At 45.8% G+C, this 23,372-nt stretch overlaps 1 protein-coding gene across 1 annotated transcript in view; it reads right to left on the bottom strand.

Annotated features, from left to right (window-relative positions):
* Nucleotides 1-1,075: 1,075 nt before the first annotated feature.
* The window catches only part of Vat1l (vesicle amine transport 1-like), a 77,155-nt gene continuing 54,858 nt past the window's right edge, over nt 1,076-23,372 (bottom strand). The window contains exons 8-9 of the mRNA XM_013012696.1: nt 3,032-3,115; nt 1,076-1,674 (exon numbers count right to left, since the gene is read on the bottom strand). Of these exons, the coding sequence (XP_012868150.1) occupies nt 1,576-1,674; nt 3,032-3,115 (183 nt within the window). The 3' untranslated portion in view covers nt 1,076-1,575. The remainder of the gene's footprint in view (nt 1,675-3,031; nt 3,116-23,372) is intronic.

Here is a 23,372-nt window from a genome sequence, read left to right as displayed (position 1 = left end):
AACAGGGTACAGGCCCAAGCAGTTGTGGTCCCTGATTTCCAAGAGCCTGCCAAATCCAGCACCATGGCTGTGCACACAGGCTGGGGAACCGCCTACTTGGCCTTGGATACCTGCCAGTCGCTTCTTGCAGCTTTGCGTTTGTGATACGTGGGGTCATGTTTTGGCAATATGAAAGATACTGAGTTTTTTTCTCCCCAAATGTAGTCCACAATGGAGTTCTTTCAAAGTGCTTTCTTTCTTTCCTTCCTTTTTCTTTCTTTTCTTTCCTTTCTCTTTCTATTTTCTCTCTTTCTTTCTTTCCTTCCTTCTTTCTTTCTTTTCTTCCTTTCCCTTCCCCTCCCTTCCTCCCTTCCTTTCTCTCTCGCTCTCTCTTTTGTGACAGTCCTGGGGCTTGAACTCAGGGCCTAGGTGCTATCCCTGACCTTTTTTTTTTTTACTCAAGGCTAGAGCTCTACCATTTGAGCCACCACACCACTTCTGGCTTCTTTTTGGTGTTTAATTGGAGATTAGAGTCTCACAGACTTTCCTCCCCAGATTGGTGTCAAACCACAATCCTCAGATCTCAGCCTCCTGAGTAGTTAGGATTATAGGCATGAACCACTGGCACCTGGCTTTCCAAGGGGTTTCTTGGCCACAAATGGAATAGGAAAACAGCTGGCCATGTTGCTGGCCAGTATGCAAACACAGGTGAGTTTCAGTAATGACTGGGAGTTAGTCCTAGCTGTAGTGAGATTATGTTTTAGGCTAAAATAAAATGCCTATGGCTGGGGGGCGGGGGGGGGGGATTTTGCTCAGGAGACCTAACTTCGTAGGAGGAATCAATGGCTGCCTTCCCACGTAGGCTGTTGTGACCCATCTTCCATCCTAAAAAAACATCCCACACCTGTTCCATGTGTCTGTGAATAAGAACCAGGAAAAGAACCCAAGACTGAAGGGCTAGTGAAGGGAGGCTCAAGTCTATGGCCTTAAGACAGTGGATGAATGTAAGAACATTGCCTCTGAGAGAGAGAGAGAGAGAGAGAGAGAGAGAGAGAGAGAAAGAGAGAGAGAGGGAGGGAGAGAGAGAGGAGAGATACTATGGGGATGTTTCCACACCCCAGGCATACCCTTTGGGCCTACTCTCTTGCTGCCAGAGGCTTGGCTGGCTGGTGGCTTACAGTGTCACTGGCCTGAAGAATATCAGGACCTGGATGACACACTGGGACCACACCTGGCCCCCTCCAGGCCTGGTCTTTCAGGCCTGTGGGGCTGGTGTTCATTTGCAAGGCTATTCTCGAACGTTCAAGAAGGACTCATAGACGGGTGGGTTTGATACAGGGCAGAAGGGAAGAGCATGTGATACACAGACAAAAGAGACATAATACTGCATGAAATGGGACTGGCACTTAATTCCCCCCCCCCAAAAAAAAGAAAAGAAAACAGAACAAAATACCACAACAGTGATCACTAAGTTCTTAGCTCGGCTGACTGCAGACAAACACGACACGCACTGGACTACAGCATTTGTTCACTGGGGCACGGAAGAGTTCTCGTAGCCATTCCTCATCCTTCATTGTTGTCCCGCAGGGGCCTGGCTCACTGGATGAAGGGCATCCGCTCTTTGTTTTCCCCGTCCCCTTCGTGGTCCTCCTCTTCCTCCCCTGCCTCGCTGGTCTCTGTGCTATCATTGGCCATCTGGAATTGAACAGAGGATGATATGGGAGACTCGTCTTCAATCATCTGATCCAGCTGGGCCCCTCTGTTTCCTGAGAGCGGGCAGTTCCGTAGGAGACAGAGGTTGTCACAAAAGGCCATCCAGGCAACGTTGCTCCAAACCTACTGAGCTGGTGGGAGACCCATTCCTGCAAAGCTTTGAGCTTCTGCTGTGTCCAATCAGATGCAAGCTCTAAAAATGACCTCACTGGATCTGTGCCTGATGCTCGACAGCCTGATTTTCTGAGCGTCCCTGTCTAGTCTAATGGGCCATCTAGAAGGGCCTCAGCTTCCTCCTCAAAACATAGAGACCCCAAGTCCTCATCCTCCATCCTCTTTTGTTCCCCTGGATCCCAAGGGTGGAAACTTTCCCCACAGACTCAGAAACAGATCTTGACAGAGGTCCTGAGCTCTCTGGACTTTTCAGCCTCTAAGGACCAATTCACGATCAGGCAAATTTCCAGCCATTTTGCTTAAGAATAATAAGTTGTCCAGAATGTCTCTACAGCCTGTCTGCCTTCTCTCAATGGTGCTGAATGAGACCTGAGCAGAAGGCTCATGGAATGGGGGCTCAGGACAGCAGAGACCCCAGCTCCATTTTCTTCCCTAACTTCATCCCCTCACTGGCCTGCCTTCAAACATTCCTGGCGCCTCCAGAACATTTTATAACCTGTATCCATGTTATTCCCACTCACCTGCCCAAGCATGCCATTGTCCTTCATTGAGTGAAATGGTTCTCAGACCTGAGCTCCATTGAGGTTATAAAAGCCAATGAAATATTTTTAAAAAATATACACCTGGTCTAAAACGTTTATACAGTTTTAGTTCTTCCTCTTGGAAGATGGATGCAGCTCTATGACTTGCATGCTAAACACACACACACACACACACACACACACACACACACACACACACACACACACCTTTTTTTTCCCCTCTTAGTATGAAGGGGTTTGAATTCAGGGCCTCACACTTGCTGAACCACACCTCCAGCCCTGTTTTTCACTGAGTAATTTTAGGAGAGGGAGCATTCAGGAAGCTGGCACACACAAGCATGCATTTCTGAGGACTTACGAGGAATTCTCCCATTGGCAACTGCCTAGATTTGTCATGTCCACTATCTTCTCCTGTCTGCTCACCTACTGCATTCACCTTTCCTTCAGAGCCTCCAAGGATCAGTCTATTTCTGGAATTATCTAACTACCCCCAGTGTCCTTCAAAAGCCCAGTAGCTAACCGCCCGTACTTCATTCTCCCCTAGTTGTGTTGTGTGTGTCCACATCTGACAGACCTTCCATGAATGAATTAGCTGAGTGGTCTCGTCTTGAAACTACACCTACCAGTGGAGTCGGGGTCTTTTCCACATCCAGAATTAACTTCCCAATATTTCCTCGGTCATGGATCCGTTGCATGGCTTCCTTCACCTGTGACACAGGGCCAGGAAGAAACTCAGATCAGGGAGAGACATCACTCAAGACAAAAAGGGGCCTTGGAAAACTCCAGCATCTTACTTTTCCACCAGAGGGCGCTGCAGCTCAAGCCTTGTGGCTAGAAAGTTTTGAGTGTTATGTGCAAATAAATTCTGTCATTCACACGCTCTGCTCTTGTGCAAGGCTCCTGTGTGTAAAGATGAAGGTTATAGCTTTTGCAATACTTCATGAAAATTTCTTTAAGGAAAGAGAGGGAAAAAAAGGCAAGAAGATTCTCCAGAGATCCCAAGAGTTACATGCCACAGGATGTCAGGGTACGTCCATCAGGGTAAATTTTAGGCAATGAAAGTATTTTTGATGGCCATTTGGAACACAATTACTTAAATGTTATATATCTCAGATTCAGGTTTTAGCTTAAATAAACCCATTACCCAGGGCTGACCCCCATTTAGAAAAATCCCCATGGTTCTTACTTACTGGGAAGAAACTCTGTCCCCACCTTGCAGAAGTTCTCTTCAGAATTATTATTATTGTTTTTCCTTTGTGACACTAGGGGCTTCTCAGACCAGGCATGTCTCCTGCAATGCATGACACAACCCAATGGCGTCTAGGCATGGTGTTCTGTTGCTAAGTAGAAAATGAGCTGCAGGGGGCGCTGTGGGAACTAACAGAGAGAAGCTGGTGGGTGTGATCTCCACATCGTGGTAAAATCTAGATAGGATGCAGTGTCCCTTTATTTATTTATTTTTATCATAATACGTCTAACTTAAATTATTTTTTCTTACAGTCTCACATTTGAAAATATTTTTCTTCATTTATTCACTCCAGAGATATCCAGTAAATGTCACTGCTAGGCTCAATGCCATGATTTAAAATAATAAATAATACACAAGCCCTGTCTTTGAAGAGCTCAGCCTGTGGCGATGGAGCTGCATTTGCTTATATGAAAACCAAAGGCTTCTTTCTACTCATTTCAATATAAACTTGACAGAGCCATTAAAATGCTTTGTATTTCAATTGCTTTTCTGGGACTTCATTATAAAGACCTAATTTAATTTATGGGCAAGAAAAGAAGGCCGCATAAAAGGTACTCAATCACAGCCTTGTTTTTTTCATGGCAAAACATTGAAACAATTCATATGTCACGGCGTGAGTGGATGGTTAAGTAAACAGTGGCTCTTACGTTTATCATGGAATGGAAATGTGATGTGTCTCTTGAACAATGGAAAGATCTATGCTGCTAACTGTAAACAAACATGGAAGGATTAAGGGGGAAAAACCACACACCACATCACTCTTAAAAAAAAAAAACTATGGGTTTTCTTTTAGACATAGAGAATGATAACTTTTAAATCAGGTGTCCAAATATTGATATTTGGTCATGCGGAACCAAATCAATCTTGACTATGCATGAAAAGCATCTTTAAATGCATTTTCTTCTGGGAGTTTAGTTTGTTTGTTCTGTCCTTTTGTTTTTATTACAGAGGCAAGGTCACACGGTGTAGTCTGTGAACCGCAATCCTCCTGCTTTCTACTCTGGGGAGCTAGAAGAGGCAGCATTGCTTTTTGAAGTGTTTCCTTACTTGCTTCCACCTCGATCTCTGAGTATCTGTGGGGACTGGCTCCAGAGCTGTGTCTGGAGGCTCCCTGTTCTAAAGTGGTGCAATGTGTATTTTGCATGTCACCTGCACACATTTGCCTTTCAATTTTGTCATCTCTGTCTTGCTCCTGGTGCCTAATGCAGTATGATGCTATGCTATTCTATGGTATAGGGAATAATGACAAGAAACAAAAAGCCTGTCCATGGTCAGGATTTTGTTCCTGAGCATGTTTGCTTTTTGCTGAGGTTGCTTCATTCCTCAGGAGTGGGACCTGAGATGAACAGGGCTGAGTGGGCATCACTCACAAACTGCTAGCTTGGCTTCCAGTGCCCCCCCCCACTTCCTGGAACATAGGTTAGTGTGGGAACTTCTCTCGTTAAGCATAGGCTGGACCTAAAGATTTATGTCTAACCCACAGAACACAGCAAAAGAAATGGGATCTTTCTTCTCAGGTTTACAGGTTCCCAAGCTTACAAAACAAAAAGACCCTGACTTCCATCTTGCAGCTGCTCTTACTCTGACTCTTCTCATTTTCTCCCTGTGGTGAGACACACAGCCTTCTTGTGAGCTGCCCCGTGGAGAGGTCCACACGGTAAGGAGCCAAGGGAAGACTCCGGCCAGCCCACAGCCTGGAGAAGGAACAATCGGAGCATGTGTATAACCAGACCCATCTCCAGTCAGGCCTGCAGAGGAGGCCAAGCCACTATTATTTTTTGGGGGGAGGGGGGAGTGGATTCAGTAATGGAAATTTAACCAAGTTTTCAACCTTACACACCAATACTTCTCATCTTGTAAGATATACATGAATATCTAATTTATTTAAGTACCTGGATGCTGAGGGGAAAAAAATAAAAGCAAATTTGCCAAAGATGACATGGTCACCAGTAATCGAACTGTGGTTCAGTACCAGGCTGGTTAGACCTCCAACACAACATCCTTCTATCATTCCTGCCCAGTCTGAAATTTCCAGTGAACCCCTAAAAGCAGAAGAAAGGGCGTAGATAATATCCCACATGATGATTTTTCCAGGATTTAGTTGTTTGTCACTCTGGAAAGTCATTAAACACTTGGAAACTCCACGGAAGATGAACAATACTTTTAAAGCTGTTTCTCAAATAAGATAGAGCTCAGGAACATGGAAAAGCTGTTTTGTCGTTAAAAGCTTATTGTGATGCTAGGGAAAAAATAAAAAGGTCCCCAACAGGGCAGGGCTGGTCCCGCAACAGGACATTAGTTAGTCATTGCTTTCTGAAATTAACTGACTCCTTGAAATTTCCCACGTGAACAAAGATGGAGAAAAGGTTAGAAGGCCTGCTATGGGACAGTCTGTCTGACTGTTACTCAGGCTGTTAGAATGTGCATTCTCGCTTTTAAGCTTGCTCTTGTAGAGATGGCAACTCCGAAGGACAGAAACTACCAAATCTGATCCGTGTTTCGTTGTTGTTTTTCTTAATGAGGCGTCCCGGGCAGCAGTTTATGGCCATTGCTATTTTATCTGTGCACAGAGCCTCTCAGGTGAACATCAGCATCAGTTTTTCACAGATGAGAATCACAAAGACAAAACATCTCAGGACTGCCCTGGCTGGTGTTCAAAAGATGCCGTAGTAGTAGGAAATGCAAGGGTTGCCTTGCTTTCTCAGGAGTCTAGACACAATTCCAGAACAGCTTCCACTAGCCACACCAGCTACCCTTTACTTATACCCTGGCAAGGTAAAAATCTGCAGAGACGTTGCTTCTATTACCAACCAGGGACAGAAGTGATGGCCTAGAGCACACTGGTACCAGGGAGGCCTCCTCCCTGTAGCACCTCTCTGCTTAAAACCAAGTGTCCTTGTATCCAAGAGAAGCATCTGGTTCCTTGTATCCAACAGAAGTATCTGGTCCACCTGCACTGTTAAAACTACGTGTCACTGCATCCAAGAGAAACATCTGGTCTACCTGCCTTGCCAGATACAGCAGCTGCTAGTCACCTGTGATCTGAAGTATGGTGGCTATAAATACCAATGCTCTGTCAGCACTGAAGACAATGCCAGATGCAATATCATGGTGGGTACTTGTGTCTGAACTCTGGGCTTTGCCCTTGGCTGGACAGGTACTCTGCTGCTTGAGCTAGAGTTTCAGCCTTGATAGTCATAATACAGAATGCAAGCTTAGCTTGGTAAGACTTGGGGAGCAATGATGAATTGTAGAAAGGATGTTATACTTAATTTACTTAATTCCTCAGGTGTTTTTTTTTAATGTGGTTACCTATTCAAAACTTGGAACACGGCTGTGTCATGGACAGTGTGGGGTGGACATGTCAAGGCTGATATCTGTGGTTTTTGTGGGTTTCCTTCTCCCCCTCATCTCTGACTGTCCCCACTGCTCAAGATGTGTGTCTGAAGCTCACTGGACCTTTACCTGTACCCAAGGGCTCATCCTAGTGGAAAGCATTCCACAATGTAAAAGAGAAATGTCCGGAAGGGAGTGAACAGGCTTGGGATGAAGAACACATACTGACAGACTGCAGAGCTCCTGTCTCCTATAATTTGTTTGTTTGCTTATTTATGTATTGTGCCAGTAGTGGGATTTTAGCTCAGGGCCCAAATACTATCCCTTAGTATTTTCACTCCAAGCTGGTATTCTACCACTTGAGCCACACCCTTACTTCTTAGCTTTTGGGTGGGTATTAGATCTATGAGTCTCATGGACTTTCCTCCTTGGGGCTTGCTTTCAACTGTGTCTCTCAGATCTCAGCTTACTGCATAGCTAGGATCTCAGGCATGAGCCCCCAGCACCCAGCTTCCAAAAAAAAGCCCAAAAGACTCTTGTTCCCCAAGCTCATCCTCTCCTGCAAAACTGTTCTGGCTGCTTCCTGGTTAAGGAGCGACCTTATCACAGAGGCTGCAGCCTCCTAATCGAGATGCTCAGGATAATCTATAAAGTATTTCACTGTGTGCAGCTAGACTTATTAATGCAGACTTCCCGGTTTGTTTATTTAGCCCCAATGCTTTAAGCTAGCATAGTTCATCTTGTGTCACTGGTTCATGCTCTTGATTAAGTCTGGTGCTGGTGTTCAATACTCAGAACACTACCCACGGGGAAAACTTAATTGGCTCATACTCTGTAAGTGCAGGAACAGTAGTTCTGGTCAAGCTTATTCAGTCTGCAACAGCTATGTGAGACGTGGTGCTTGGGGCCTGGAGGAGGATGGGGGAGGTGGTCCTGGGCTATGCCCTGGATGTTCTGGGTTCCTCTGGGAATAATGCTCTCCTCCTTGGAACTTTCTGTCTAGTCCTCTAGGGACTGTATGTACTTGTACCCTTGTCACATGGTTTCAAATTGGATTTGGCCACCGAGATAATCAGAACATAGGAAAGGAAGAGTCAGGTCTTTCCTTCATCCCCACTAGGACTCTTGGCCACTGCAGTTCCCGCCAGCGCCTAACTCTTTCTAGAATCTGGTATTGCTTTCTCCTTCTCCATGTTCCTTAAGGCTCCAGGTGGCCAAGACTGTCCTACAAAGACGGCTAGCATGGCTACCAGGTCAGCATCTCCAGTGTCCGTACTCCAGAAAACACCTGTGTGTCCTACCTTCCCTTCAAGCGTTTCCAGAAAGAAAGGGTATGCCAAGGGGTAAATCTGACTAAAACACCGTATACGCATAAATACAACATGTCTATATCATTCAATACGCACACATACAAAGCATGACAGGAATGTAAAACAGATTCTGTTGGGGTGGGGTACTGGTAGAAGAGAGGGGATAAATGGAGCCGGTGAAGGAGGGAGAATATGGTCAACATACTTTACGAACAAAGGTGAAAGCAGAAAATGAAGTGTGTGGAAATTGGTTGGGAGGAGGAGGGAAGGGGGTGTGTGGCAGAGGGTGTGTGCATATAGGGACGAGTCCAAACAAAAGCCTCTTGTACAGCTCATTGCTGCTAATCAAAATGTGTGAGCTGGGAGTTGGTGGCTTACACCTATAATCCTAGCTACTCAGGAGGCTGCGATTTTGAGGATCACCGTTCAAAGCCAGCTCAGGCAGGAAAGTGTGTGAGACTCTTATCTCCAATAAACTACTTAGAAAAAGCCAGAAGTGTTGCTGTGGCTCAAGTGGGTAGAGTGCTAGCCTTGAACACAAAGGGACAGTGTGTGGGCCCTGGATTGACAAAAAAAGAAAAAGAGAGAGAGATTAACAGACAAGAGGTAAACAAATGACTGATAGAAAAGATGCTTTTCTCACGATGCTGATATATGTAGTCATATTTTTATGACAAAAAAATAACCGAACAAAGTTTGATGGTAAACACGTGAAATGGCTACACATGAAGCTCACAGTCTCTCAGAAGTACAGACTCACATCACGATTCAAACAGTTAAGTGGTAGTTGCTAAGAGCCTGTGTGAGCATGTGACCTGGTTAGGAAGACCAGAAAATCATTCTTTGGAAAAAGTGGTAGATGAGCTGGGATGTAAGGCTTAAAGCCATAGCAAGATAAGGAAGAGAGAACTATTCCAAAAAGAAAGCATTGGGGGTGGAGGGCTGCAGAAAGAATAAGAATAACCATGCAACCAATGGCCTGGTTGGGACAGAATAAACACCAGGCCAGGGAGCCAGGCTGGGGGGCCTTTGGTTCCATGTTCCTAAGAGTTTCCAAGGAAACAGATCGTGGGCATCCTTGTATTTTCATTCTCCTCTACCTGAGAGGCTCACTCTTTCATAGCTGAGCGAATGACATTCAGTCTTTTAGCATCTTATTTAGTGCTTTGTAATGTTCAATTTCCTTTTGTATGGTGCAAAAGGCAGAAAGTCATTAGGGTGCAAATGACACCACTGAATAACCATGACATGTGGCTTGTGTTATGAATAGTAAGAAGGATGGCCACCTAAGGGAGGGAAAAAAAAGGCAGATAATTCTGTAGATCCTTGTGCTTACCAGATGATAAATTAAAAGGTTTGATCATGAAGATATCGTAATTAAGAAACCCATCTAACCAAGCTGTCTGTGGAACATTTCTCACATTATCAGTGTCCATCTCCGGGAGAAATGGATGATAGCTTAAAATCCAGAGGGTGTGTTCGACAGTAACATGTTCATTGCAAGCAGCATTGGGATCTGGAGTTTCTGGGTCCTGGTAAAAAGAAGGAGCCTCTCACGTGAGGGAGTCCCAAGATGTTCTGATGGAAGAGTTTTGATGTGAAAATGAAATGGAAGGCCCATGAAGTGGTCCACTGAGAAAGGGATCAGTTCAGACATCAAGCCCCCTTTCTAGAACAGCTGCATGAGGGATCTTTGCAAGAAAGCAGAGCAGAGATCAGGGTGGGACGAGAGAGGTATAAAGCTGAAGGAGGTACTCATTCTCAGGGTCAAGACAAGTACAGAGTCAACACCTGAAAGTGAGTCCCACCTTAAATCCTGCACAATAGTTGTCTCATACCTGGCCCTAGTCATCTGTCCTCAAAAGGGTTCTGTAGCTTGAGCTCAGGGCCTGGGTACTGTTCTTTAGGTTTGGTGCTCTATTCCTTGAGCCACAGCTTCATTTCCTGCTTTTTTTTTGCTGGTTAATTTGGAGATATGAGTCTTAGGGACTTTTCTGCTTGGGCTGGCTTTGAACCTCAGTCCTCAAATCTCAGCCTTCTGAGTCATAGCTGGGTAAATTACAGGTGTGAGCCACCAATGCCTGACTAGGGGACTTGTGTGAAAGAAGAGAACCCACATAGCCTCGTGGCTCATCTCAGGCCCCATAATGGACAGGGATTTGCTCGTGTGAGATTTGGTTCTACTGTATCCACAGGACAAAGATGAGAATGTGGAGCACAAGCCAGGCGTTGATAGTTCATGTGTGTCATCCTCGCTACTCAGGAGGCTGAGATCTGAGGATTGTGGTTCAGAGCTAACCTGGGCAGAGAACTCCACAAGGCTCTTATTTCTAATAAACCGCTCAGAAAAAGCCGGAAGAGGCGCTGTGGCTTGAGGGGTAGAGTGTTAACCTTGAGCAACAGAAGCTCTTAGGGATAGAACCCAGGGCCAGAATTCAAGCCCCAGGAATGGCGCGCGTGCACATGTGTGCATCTGTATGTGCATACACACACACACACACAAACACACAAATAATAATACTAATGTAGAACACAGCTTGAGCTAAATGAATTTCTCTTAAAACATAGATGAAAGATTTCTTGTATTAGAATCATAGGCACTGCTTTGAAGAGTGCTAATGTTAGTTTTACCTTGGACCTCTTTGTTGAGACTAAACAGGCACTCAGCCCACTCCTGTGATCCTGGGGGCCTGGCAGTTTTAGAATCCTCAAATTCAAACAGTGCTTCATACTTGACAAACATTAAGTGCTCACTGTGAGTCAGATGCTGAGCTTGGCTGGCTTTCTATGGAAGACAAGCTCTCTCTCCCCCCCTTCCCCCACCACGCTTGGCTCTGATCCCCTCTGAAGGAGATGATCGAAATCTGGATGAGGCTTAGTTTAATGCTTGGCTTTAATATCAGTTCTAGGCTGGAAAGCAGCAGAGAGTCGCAGCTACTAGTCTTTCCACTCTGGGTCAACTGAGAAGGAACTGGATTTCAGTTTTGCTTTTCTGTAAGTCGGCTTCTCAGTGCATGAAGAAACTGCCCAGATATTGTCTGGTGGTTAATTAAGCCCACTCGGTGTGAATCTTGCTTTGTTTACCATGGCCTGAGGCTTGATTTCTAAGATGGTGGGGTCAAACAACAGAAGAGGTAAGTTAGTATCAGCAAGTTATAGAACAGCCACAGCCGATGTTTGTTTTTCATTTTTGATGATACTAGGGTTTGAACTCAGGGTCTCAGGGCTTGCTAGGCCAGGTGCTCTACCACTTGAGCCAAACCTCCATCCCTTTATTGTTTTAGTTAATCTTTCAAGTGCTTTCTTAGGCTTTTTGCTTAGAGCTGGCCTTTGTCCATGATCCTCTTACCTGTGCCTCTTAGTACCACCACACCTAGTTTGTTTGTTGAGATGAAGACCTTGCTAATTTTTTTGGTCTTGGGCTGGCCTTGAATTTCTACTTGTTGATCTCTGGGCTCCCAAGTAGCTAGGATTACAGGTATGAGCCACTACACCTAGCCCCAAGACATTAGGAGCCTGGTACAAATGGAAACACCAAGAGTGGGCTGTTGGGATCTAACAGGTGGGCCGGACTTGATTAGAGTAAGGAAACAACAGGAGCTGGTGTGAACCAATGTGCAATAGAGGCACATCCTTGAATGAAACACAAATCAGTGCTTTGCCAAGGGAAAACAAAGAGAGAGAGTCCAGAAAGAAAGCTATAGTTAGCTCTAACTATGAGCCAATAGAGAATGCTCTACATCTATGCAAGGATCCAGACATAAATACGTTGGAGAACTACACCCAGTGGAAAGCTGCACAAATCACTCTTTAGTTTTACTTTTTTTCCCCATGAGTCATGTGACTATGTCTGGGAAGGTCAGGAATAGGACTGCTATATCAAAGTAGCCCGAGTTGAATGGCTTTATTTAGTCTCTCTCCATTCTGGAGCCTGGGAAGTGAAATCAAGATGGCAGCCATGCTGGTTCCTACTGCTGGCTGAGGAAGAATCTTTCCAAGCTCTTCCTCTAGATCTTGCCTTCACCTCTAGCGGCCTCTCCCACCTTGCTTGGTCTTTCCAGAATACGAGAATCTAACCTTGGCCTTTCCTTGGAGAAGGATGGCCTCCACTGCAGCCAATCAGTCTTTGGGTTTGGTTCCAACATTTCTGGGTGTGTTGTCTCATGTTTAGCCACTGTCCAGTGGAAGGCCCCACCATCTCCCTAAAGAATGCTTTCTCTAGCCTCTCACTTTGTCTTGGAAGCCCCTGCTTTTCCAGTCTCCAGTCTGACCCCATTCTGCTCCAGAGTCGTGGTGATGGTTACCTTTGATGATCAAAGATCCAGTATTATGGTTTCTCATCCTTCCAATGCTTGAGACTGAGCTGTGTACTAAGTCAGTAAAGCTAATGACAAGGACAATGACTTTGATGGCCACTCCAGGCCAGTAAGCACCTCAGCTGAGCATGTGCTAGGCACTGAGTGTTTTCCATTCAGTACTCTGCTTTCTCCCCACTATAACCCCAGGATGAATGCACCATAATGATGCTCACCTTGCATATATATGCAAGGGGCTTCAGGAAGGTCAACCTGCCTATAGTCATAGATACAGTATGAAAAGGAGCTAGGATGATCTCAATCTAGACCAATTATGAAATATGCACAGAGAAAACAAATCTAGAAAAAACAAATCTTGAGGATGGGGAAGGCCACAAAGGAAACACAAATGTTCATCCTTGTGGAAACCGGGTAATGGGTACCCAGTGTAGAAAAAGATAAATGTGTGTGTGTGTGTGTGTGTTGTGTGTGTGTGTGTTGTGTGTGTGTGTGTGCATGCATGAGTGTGGGGAAGGGGGTCAGTATTCTATTATCATTGCTTCTGAAGATGTTTGAAATTTTCTAGTAAGTTTTATAAGCAGTGAACTTTGGGCCTTCTTTCTCAAACAACAACTATGCAATCCCAGTCCCCAAACGTTCTACCATTATATGAAACTGCCAGGAATTAAGTACATGTGTGGTAATGACCTTATAAAAGAGAGGGAAAGAGAGAGCTTTTGAGTCCTTTCAAAGTTTGATTCTAGAGAAGTTCAGAGTTACTCCAATTTCTGCAGACAAGAAAAATGCATCCTTTCAACCAAGTAGCCCACCTTGGCAGAGGTGAAATATCCCACCTCTTCTAAGTCAGGAGTCACCTCCAGCCTCGTCTGCCTTGCAAAAGCCCACGGGCTGAGAGGAGAGAGGAGGGAAGGGACAAGGTCACAGAGACTGTCAATTCCCAGAGAGCGTGGGAAGAGTGAGTGATATTCTAAGAATGAATGAAGAGCTATGTAAGCCCAAGGGAGGAAATGACTCAATTTAGAGAAAAATGGCATTCGTGTTGGATTTATGATGAGGGAGGTGACCCCCCCGGAAGAGAAGCTGTTCAGGTAAACAGCTCAGCTCATTCCGCAAACTGAGAGTTAGCGGGGGTGGTATGGTGTGCCTAGGGGACATAAGGCTGGGGTCTAGGGAGATGGCCACAGTCAGAGATATCTCAAGTAGACAGCCCTAAATGCAAAGCAGTCAGGCAGGTGTCAGGTGAGGAGAAGTGAGGAGCAATGAGAATTTGGGGTGCTGGTAAAGAGGAACGGACACAAAATAAAGCAGCACCTGGAGACGTGCTGTTATATCTGACACTTCATCTTTGAGGTCACTTAGGTTGTGTGGAAGTCAGGAGATTTCCTCAAAGGGTAGAAGGATTCTGGGAAATGACCCACGCTTTGTGAGCGTGGGGAAATGGGAGACCATTGCAATTTCTTCTCCCATCTATTTGAATCAGCACAACAGATGGTCCTGCTGAGTCCTAGGACCGTCTTCATTGTCCACTCTGCCAGTGTGTCGATGTGACCACCGAAGTCACAAAACAGAAAATTCCTAATTTTCTCTATCTGTGGAGACAATGGAAGTGCAGAAGGAGGGAGACATACAGTATTATCATTTTTTCCCCCTCTGACAGCTTTTCCTGTTTGTCTGGAAGCTGATGTTTTTCTCTTATACACCAAGGAACATCTATTAGCCTAGAAGTTGTGTTGCCATGGCAACGAGACCAAACCCGGCCCAATATATAGATAGGGAAGGAAAACGAGCCACTGGAGAAGATGCCGGGTTTCATTTTTTCTTTTTTTTTTGTCCCCAGTGACCCTGCGGTCAGTGCAGAGGCCAACTGCATGCTGGGTGGGGGGGGAGGGAAGGGAGGGGGAGGCCTGGCCTGATGGCTGGCACTCTGATTCCATGCCAGCCTTTGCCAGTGGTCAGACTGGACTGTTCCAAGAAGAGTGGCCATTGGACCATCCTCAGACCCTCTGGAAATCTGGAGAGGGTGGATTTGGAAAGAATTCAAAGTAGTGGGGTGGGAGAAATGGTTGGGAAGTGCGTGGGCATGCATTCACACACACACACACACACACACACACACACACACACATTTAATTTGGGGCAGTGCTGGGGTTTGATGTCAGCGTCCTGTGCTTGCTCTGCAGGTGTTCAGCCACTTGAGCCACACCCCAGGCCCTTTTACTTTCATTATTTTTCAAACAGCTCCTCACTTTTTGCCTGGTCTTGCCTAGACCACGACCCACCATTTACACTTCCTGTAGAGATGGGAGGAGAGGCGTGGAGCACTGTGCGCAGCTTTATATTGGCAGAGGTGTTGTCTCATGAAGTTTTTGCGTGGGTTGTAATTCTCAAGCCTCCTCAGTAGCTGGAATTACAGGCATAAGCCCCCATTCCCAGTCTTTCTTTGAGGCTTGAACATCTCTGATGCTTTCTTACTAGAAGAAAATAATTCTTTTCTACAATCTGGAATTGATCATCTTTCCAGGAGAACAGGTACTAAAGCCATAAACCGCTTATTTGGGGAGGGGGAGGCTTTGATGTGCTAGGATGGTTCTGAATGTTGTTAGGAGCTACAGAAGCAAACAATCTGTGTCTGACCCCATGGACTTCAAGATTTAACGCTGCTGGCTTCTGGATGGTTCCAAATGTGAGTTCTCTGAATGGACTTTGACTACAGGCAGAGGATCTACATGAACACGGTCTATGTAGCTTTCGTGACTCTCCAGAGGGGCCTTTAGCTCCCAGTGACCTCCCATCTGATCCCTGAGCTCTGCTTCCTTCGAGACTGTAAAGTAGCTGGAGAAATGCGGACTGTTTGGGAAAATGGGACTGTTTTCTTTCCTTTGAATGGACTTTTATATTCCAAGTGGTCTCTGACACAGCCATGATTTGCTGGAGCTGAGAAGTGCTACTGAGGCTCTCTTGACAAAGTATTAAGCTGAGGGAAATTCAGCACGCCTTGACACTCCTGAGGGAACAATGCAAATGTGTGTGCTTAGAAACACACGCACGCAGAGCCCATGTAACTCCTGCTCCTACCCAGGTTGAAAACGTGTCGAGGATCTTCCCCTCCCGACCGATCCCTAAGTGGAAAAGCAAGCATCCATTGTTGAACTGGCAACGAATCCAAGGTAATTAATGAAGGAGAGGAAGGAGAATTGGGGGAGTCAAAGAGTGAGGTTACATTCCATCCGCCCACAGAATGTAGAGCTCACAGAAAGAGCATTGGGTGAATGCTGGTGTCACGCGGCATAAAAATAACCAAGCAATCCTGCCACGGCCATCTAGAAGCTTTCAACACTCGCTTAAAAGAACATTCTTTGCTTTCTCGATTTCCCCATCCATTTAAGACATTTTATGCAATTGTGTGTGTGTGTGTGTGTGTGTTTATATATAAAGTAATTTATGAAACAAGTTATCTAAGAGGGGTTTGCTTTCAAATCTTGTTGCTTTGATTGTATTTATTTAAATAAAAGTCTCTTTCTATGCCAGGCATTGGTGGTTCACACTTATCACCCTACTACTCAGAAGGCTGAGATCTGAGGATCGCAGTGGAAAGCCAGGCTAAGGTAGCAAAGTCCAGGAGTCTCTTATCTCCAGTTAACCACCCAAAAGGCTGGAAGTGAAGTTGTGGCTAGTTAAGTGTTAGCCTTGAGCACAAAAGTTCAGGGATGGCAACTGGACCATAAGTTCCAGCCCCAGGACTTGTGCATGCATGTACAAACAACACATATGCACACACATGCATGCATGCACACACACACACACACACACACACACACACTCACACACACAGCCCTCTTTCCAGGTCCAATGTGGAGGGACAGTATCCCAGCTCCAGATGAGTCTAATTACCAGAATGGCTGAGAAAAGAGTCCAGGCAATGAAGTAGAGCTGGGGAGGGCTGTGATGTCAAACTTATGTTTGATTCTGAAATATTTTTTAGATGCTCTGACCACATTTATATCACCACCACATCTTAGAACATCAATCCTCTCTCCCTCCCTTCCTTCTTTCCTCCTTCTCTGTCCCTCCCTTTCTCCTTTCCTTTTATCTTTTTTTCTCTCTCCCTCCCTCCCTCCCTCCTTCCCTCCCTCCCTCCTTCCTTCCTTCCTTCCCTCCCTCCCTCCTTCCTTCCTTCCTTTATTTTCTACTGTTGATCGTCTAGCAGGCAAAGATCAAATGAGCATGTAGCATTCATTGATCATCAAAGTTCCAAATACAGCATCCAGCCAATTTCATAGTCACAGACTTTCAAAGCAAGAAGGGTGGGGAGTATGGGGGGATTAAAGAAGGGGGCTGCCTCTGGCTTTTATGTTGTTTTACAGATTTCTCAGCACGCAGCATCGGAGACCCGGCCACAGCTCTGCAGGCCTCCCGACACACTTGATTCCTTCAATCTCCTTTCACCTCTCCTCCCAGACTGTGCATCATCCTCAGGGCCACGGAGAAGCAAAAATTGATTTTAGGAAGGGAAACTGAAAAATGGCTCGGGGCTAGCCTCCTTCCCCGCTGAGTTCATTTGATTAATCGCAGCAGAGGAAACACGAGAAGGTGGAGAGAGGGAATGGTTCTTTATTCCTACACTGAGTCTGGGTACGGAAAAGCCACGTTTCCTGAATAAGATTCTGTGCACCCAGGGATCCTTTCATCTTTCCATCTTCCTTGCCAGTGAGATTCTCATTATCCCCGACGATATTAGTTATGGAGTGAGCCATTCCCCAAAGTCTCATCATGTGTTCCGGCCCTGGCCGCCAGGAGATTGGATCTGGACGGCCCTGACTTCATTGATACATTCATTCCTTGATGGATTCATGATGTAACAGCATCACTGGCAGGTGGTAGCAACCAGACCACAGCACCCAGCTGCAGGAAGTGTCCCCAGGGGTGGGGCTTTGTCTCCTGCCTCTCCTTCCCTTCTCTAGCATGAGCTCTCACCACCATTATGGTTCTGGCTTCCCATGCACCCATAAACAATGGAACCAACTGGGCTGGGTATGCACTGTAACCTCTGAAGCTATGACACAATTAATGTGTCCTCCTTTAACATGGTTTTTCTCTCTCTCTCTCTCTGTCTTTGTAGTACTAGGGCTCGAACACAGAGCCACACACACATGGCTTGCTTGTTTAGCTGGTGTTCTACTGCTTGAGCCATGCCTCTAGTCCAGGTTTTTGCTAGTCACTTTGGAGATAGAGTCCTAATAGATTCTTCTCTCCAGGCTGGATTTGGAACTGCAATCCTCTGGATCTCACCTCCCGAGTAGCTAGAATTATAGGCATGAGCCCCAGCACCCAGCATTTTTCTCAAAATGTTGTTTTCTACATACTAAAGTTGGCCAGGTTGTAGCAATGTGTAATCAGAAAAAATGAAAACAACCCAAACCCAACATTTTCTAAAGTATACACAATTACCTGATTGCAATTAAACAGATTCAAGGTAACACCAAAAATACAAATGCCACCAACCTCCAGTGGCTCATGCCTGTGATCCTAGCTACTCAGGAGGCTGAGATCTGAGGACCACAGTTTGTAGCTAGGCCCAGCAGGAAAGTCTATGGAACTCTTGTCTCCAATAAATCACCAAAAATCTGGAAGTGGAGCTGGGACTCCAGTAGTACAGTGCTACCCTTGAACAACAACAAAAGCCACAAGGACAATTGCTTAGGTCCTAAGTTGAAGCACTAGGACCAGCATCATACACACACACGCACACGCACACACACACATACTCTCACACACTCACATACACACAAATGCCCTTAAGTCTGGAGTGAATAAGTCCAATTAAGACAAAGAGAAACTATTAATAGACACGAAATACAGTCAGTGGTCAGATCAGCAGGTAAAATACGCAGACCTACATAGACCAGATCTGACAGCTGTTCCCAGGTGAGTCCTTTTCTGGCTCCCACAGCCTATGCAGAAAGAAGCTGGGGACATAATTCGCCCCGGGATTTGTGCTCCCTCCTGCCCACAGAAGATCAGAGAAACCACTTTCTCAAGAGAAAGCCAGTTGTCTCTCGGGCTGTCTCTCTCCCGAGTTCTCACACAGGGGAATCTCTGCAGTGGAGAAGGTTCTCAGAGTCCCCCTTGACACACAGGAAGGAGCCTCCTTTAGTGCCATATGTCTCCACGGGAGTCAGGGGGGCATCAGCACTGAGCACTCAAAGCAATTCCGCCAGGAGTCAGGGAGGTATTACCTTGATTCATAGCGCTCTGGGGCTCTGATTCGCTCTCACTAGGTTAGAGTGGGAAGCCAGGCTTGCTTCCCTGCTAAATTCCATGCCGCTGACGTGACTATCAGTGATAGAGAAAACAGAGCTGGCCTCGGTATCCATCCTTAAGCAGACTCTCTAGACACTACTGGCAGGCCACTGAAAATGATGTAACTACTTCTGCTGTGTGTGTGTGTGTGTGTGTGTGTGTGTGAGAGAGAGAGAGAGAGAGAGAGAGAGAGAGAGAGAGCGCGTATGTGTGTACAGGGGCTTGAACTCAGTATCTGGGCACTGACCCTTAGCTTTTGTTTTTTCTCAAGGCTGGTGTTCTACCTCTCAAGCCACAGCTCTACTACAGGCTTTTTGGTGATTAATTGGACATAAAAGTCTCAGAGGTTTTTCTGCCCAGGCTCGCCTTGAACTCCAATCCTCAGATGTCAGCCTCTTGAGTAGCTTGGGTTACAGCCTCTGGTACCCAGCTGATTGCTACTTCTGATCTAAAGCAATGGAGATGTGTGTTAAATACTGCTTACTTAATACAGTGAATTACACACACATACCCACTGTATAGACACACCTTATATGTTATAATAAACATGTACATATTATGGGTGCACATAAACACAATATGTGTAAACATATATTTAGCTACTCATTCTTCCACATAGAATTCTGCACGAGTTTTCAAGCAGTCATGAGGTATATGGAGTAAACCGACTCCCGTGACCCATAGTGGCTGTGTCTCCACAGGTCTCTAAGGGGACACTTTGGGGGTCAATTCTGCACCTTCCTTTGTCTTCCCTGTGGCAGGTGTAAGTCACCTGCCTTTGTCAGCTTCCTCCACCTTCTGAATTTTCCTGTCTAGATCAGAGCAGATCAGAAGCAGCCAAGACCGGCAGTGGCTTGGTCACTCGGCAGAGCACAAGTCCCAGGAAGTGGAGAGAGTTTTGCATGGCTGAGTGTTTTCATGTGCGGTCCGAACTGCGATTCCTTTGCTCTTCCTTCAGGAATTTTGGCTGTGTTCTGGATCAAGTTTGCTTTTTTTAAGTTAAATGAGACCGGATGGGAGTTGTGGCTTCCTGGGGCAGGGGTGGGGCTATGTCTCAGTGTACCAATTTGTCTAGTGGGGATGGGAGGGAAAAACAGAGAAGAGGGAGGGAAATGGAGATATGGTTCAAAAAGAATTCGTTAACTGTAACCCCCTCTGTATATCAATTCTGCAATAACAATAAATTAAAAAACAGATAAATTAATGAGACAGGATGGACAATAGCAGGCATCTCTTGCTTTGAGAATTCTCTCTCTGTGAAATCTTGTTCTGCCAACCAGGGGCTGAGGGCATTTAGGTGGTAAAGGGCATTTGATCATTTCTTTCTCTACCATAGTCATCGTTCCTCAGCCTTATACTAGCTTGAAGAAAATGAGATTGGAGAAGGCAGCTCAAACTCACACCAAGAACTCTTGAAAATCTCCACACCCTATTTATCCTACCCCAGCCCCCGTGAAGCCAGGAAAAGGGGTGATTTTCAGTTCCACACCCCCACTTCTAATTCATTTCAAACTAGCTGGCTGGCAACGCGGATGCCGAACATTTTCATTCCAGCTCCAGGCTCCATTTCTGTTCATTGGAGAATGTTTTGTTTCAACTAATCAGCCCAGCATCCTTCCAATCAAAACAGCAATCCAGGCTAGGTTCAACGCCCATCCCTCAGGAGCCTGGTGTGATCTGCAAATCAAGAACTACAAAGAACTGCTCCCCCCCCCCCCCCGCAACAATGTTGCAGATGAAGCATTGCAGAATTGCAAAACACAACACCACACACACACACACACACACACACACACACACACACACACACACACTCCACTGGGACTTAAAAAGTCTCTCATTCATAGCTAGCTAGCTCTTTTCCATGACTTCCCCCTTTTCTCCACTGGCATAGCCTATAGTATGAGGCAAGATGGATGCCTGAGCATTGTTTATTTAGCTAAGGCTCTCTTGACGAAGCAATAAACTAGATAGGAAGGGATGATGGATGATTCTTGCCTTCTAAGCAACTTAATTTTAACTAACAGCCATGCTAAGCTCATGAGAGAAAGCGAGCTTATCCCACCGAACAAACATTAACTGGGAACCTGTCTTGAGCTGGCTATACATTTCTGAGCTCAGAGATAAATAAGGGGAATTTCCTGTATTCTGGTAGCTCAGGGTGAGAGGGAAGAAGAGAGGGACAGATAAAGTCACGGGATGCCCTTCCTTCCTACTTTATTTTTATTATGATAATCTGTGTGTGTGTGTGTGTGTGTGTGTGGTATGTGTGTGTGTGTGTGTCCGTACTGAGGCTTGAATTCAGGGTTTGGGCATTGTCTCTGAGCTTTTGTACTCAAGGCTAGCACTCTGCCATTTGACTCACAACTCCACTTCTGGCTCTTTGGTGGTTAACTAGAGATAAGAGTCTCATAGGCTGGGCGCTAGTGGCTCACACCTGTAATCCTAGCTACTCAGGAGGCTGAGATCTGAGGATCATGGTTCAAAGCCAGCCCAGGTAGGAAAGGCCGTGAGACTCTTACCTCCAATAAACCACTCAGAAAACTGGAAGTGGCGCTGTGGCTCAAGTGGTAGAGTGCTTGCCTTGAGCTGAAGAGCTGAGGGACAGCGCCTAGAGTTCAAGCACCATGACTGACAATAAAAAAGAGTTTCATAGACTTTCCTGCCCTGGCTGAGCTTGAACCTTGATACTCACTCAGATCTCAGCCTTCTGCATGAACCACCAGTGCTTATTCCCTTCCTATTTAAAACCTGCATTTCTGGGCATGGAGTGCAGTGTTGAAAAACAACTGGACAAGGTGGTCTTCTGATGGCACACGTCAGCCAAGTGCACCATGGGAAATGCCTATGTTCCCAGCAGGCCTTCGGGCCTGATATTCAATTAAGCTTCATGGCAAGACAAGGAGAGCAGAGAGAAGGAAAAGGGATGGGAGGAACAGAAGAGCAGCCAGCAAAGGAGTCTAAGAGAGCAAGTCGGGTGGGATTCTACCGGTGGTTTTCAGATGACGAGAGAGGACTTGAGAGCAAAGGATGTGTGTATTTGTGTCTGCAGAAAGGGGGAGATTACATTCTCGGTTTCCTGTGTGGATGGAGGTGCCATTGATTGGGATGTAATGAGCTAAAGCATGTCTCAATGTCTGCATGAGTACTTAGCTTAGTGAGCTCACCACCTCGCCCCTTGCTGGCTGCTGAAACCGCAGATTAAAGAGCTGCTGGGCCAGCCTGTGTGAGGTCTTCGCGGGAAGCCCTCATTTCTTCAGCCAGTCAGCAAACTGCTTCTTGAGTGAGCTCTGCACTCCCGAGGCTCCCCACTCACTCACGGACATGGATTCCTTCCAAGTTTGTCTCTCGCTAGAGCGGATCCAAGCACATGCACCTGTTCCTCACTTCTCTGTCTCCTGGCCTAGTTGGGTGCCAACTCAATGGAGGTTTCCTAGGGTGACGAGAAGACCAACGGAGTCTAATGTGTGCAGGAAGATGTCAGCCTCTTGCGTGCCTGCCTCCTATGTTTATTGTTTGAAAGCAGATACCATTTTTTATCTTTGCCCTTAAACTATCTCAGGCAAACCAAAACGTAACAAAACTTTGGTTCACTCTTGGGGCTCCAGTGAAAAATATCTTCATCATTGCAATGATTGGAAGCTGGACAGGATCTCTGGGACTGCATTAGAATGAAATTTAATGACCTCTGTTAAACCTGTGTGGGACCCAAGTCCCTTTAGCAATTTTGTTATTTTTACAATATTAAAGGAGATATGATGAAAGGCACAGCTTCACTAAAAGCTAATCTCCCTGTAATGAGAAAGCTCCAGTATATCTTCCATCTACCGGCTACATTGCAGCGTGTAAAGATGTCTCAATGCCTCTCTTGATCTCTTCGTCTCTTCCAGTTTCCCTCTCTTCTGGTCCCACTTCTGCCTCTGATCTCCTAGCCACAAAGACGACCTTTGATTTCCTCCAAACCCTTCCCCATCCCCATCCTTCCAAATTAGTTCTTAGTGAATGAAGTTTGATGTCCAAGGGGAATTGAGAATCTTGGGTTATATCTCAGAGTCTCCAGGAAGCCAAGGAGACAGATTACTCCACAGTCTCTCTTATCTAAATCTTTCCAGTGCTGCTGGATGAGTAATAAACTTTGATTCACGAAAGGATACACAAAGATGATATTTTATCAAAGCCCCGTCTGTGGAACTCCAGCAGGGCTTGGCTGATAACTGTGAAAATGACTAATGTCACCAGGAAGGTGATCAACACGAATCAGAGAGCACTCTTTGCCAAGAATGCTAACAACAAAGTGGAAGAAATGACAGAGGTCAGGGTGAAGCTGTGCCTGCCTTAAAAAAAAAAAGGAGCTAAACACATGGTAATTATTACTTTAGGAACAGTTTAAACAAACCATACCAGCCAGCTACAGAGGCTCAGGCCTGCAATCCTAGCTACTTGGGAGGCAGAA

Source organism: Dipodomys ordii, unplaced genomic scaffold (assembly GCF_000151885.1).
Source record: "Dipodomys ordii isolate 6190 unplaced genomic scaffold, Dord_2.0 Scaffold18, whole genome shotgun sequence".
Lineage (NCBI taxonomy): Eukaryota > Metazoa > Chordata > Mammalia > Rodentia > Heteromyidae > Dipodomys > Dipodomys ordii.
Note: the sequence above shows the minus strand (reverse complement) of the source record. Positions and strands in the feature narration are given on the sequence as shown.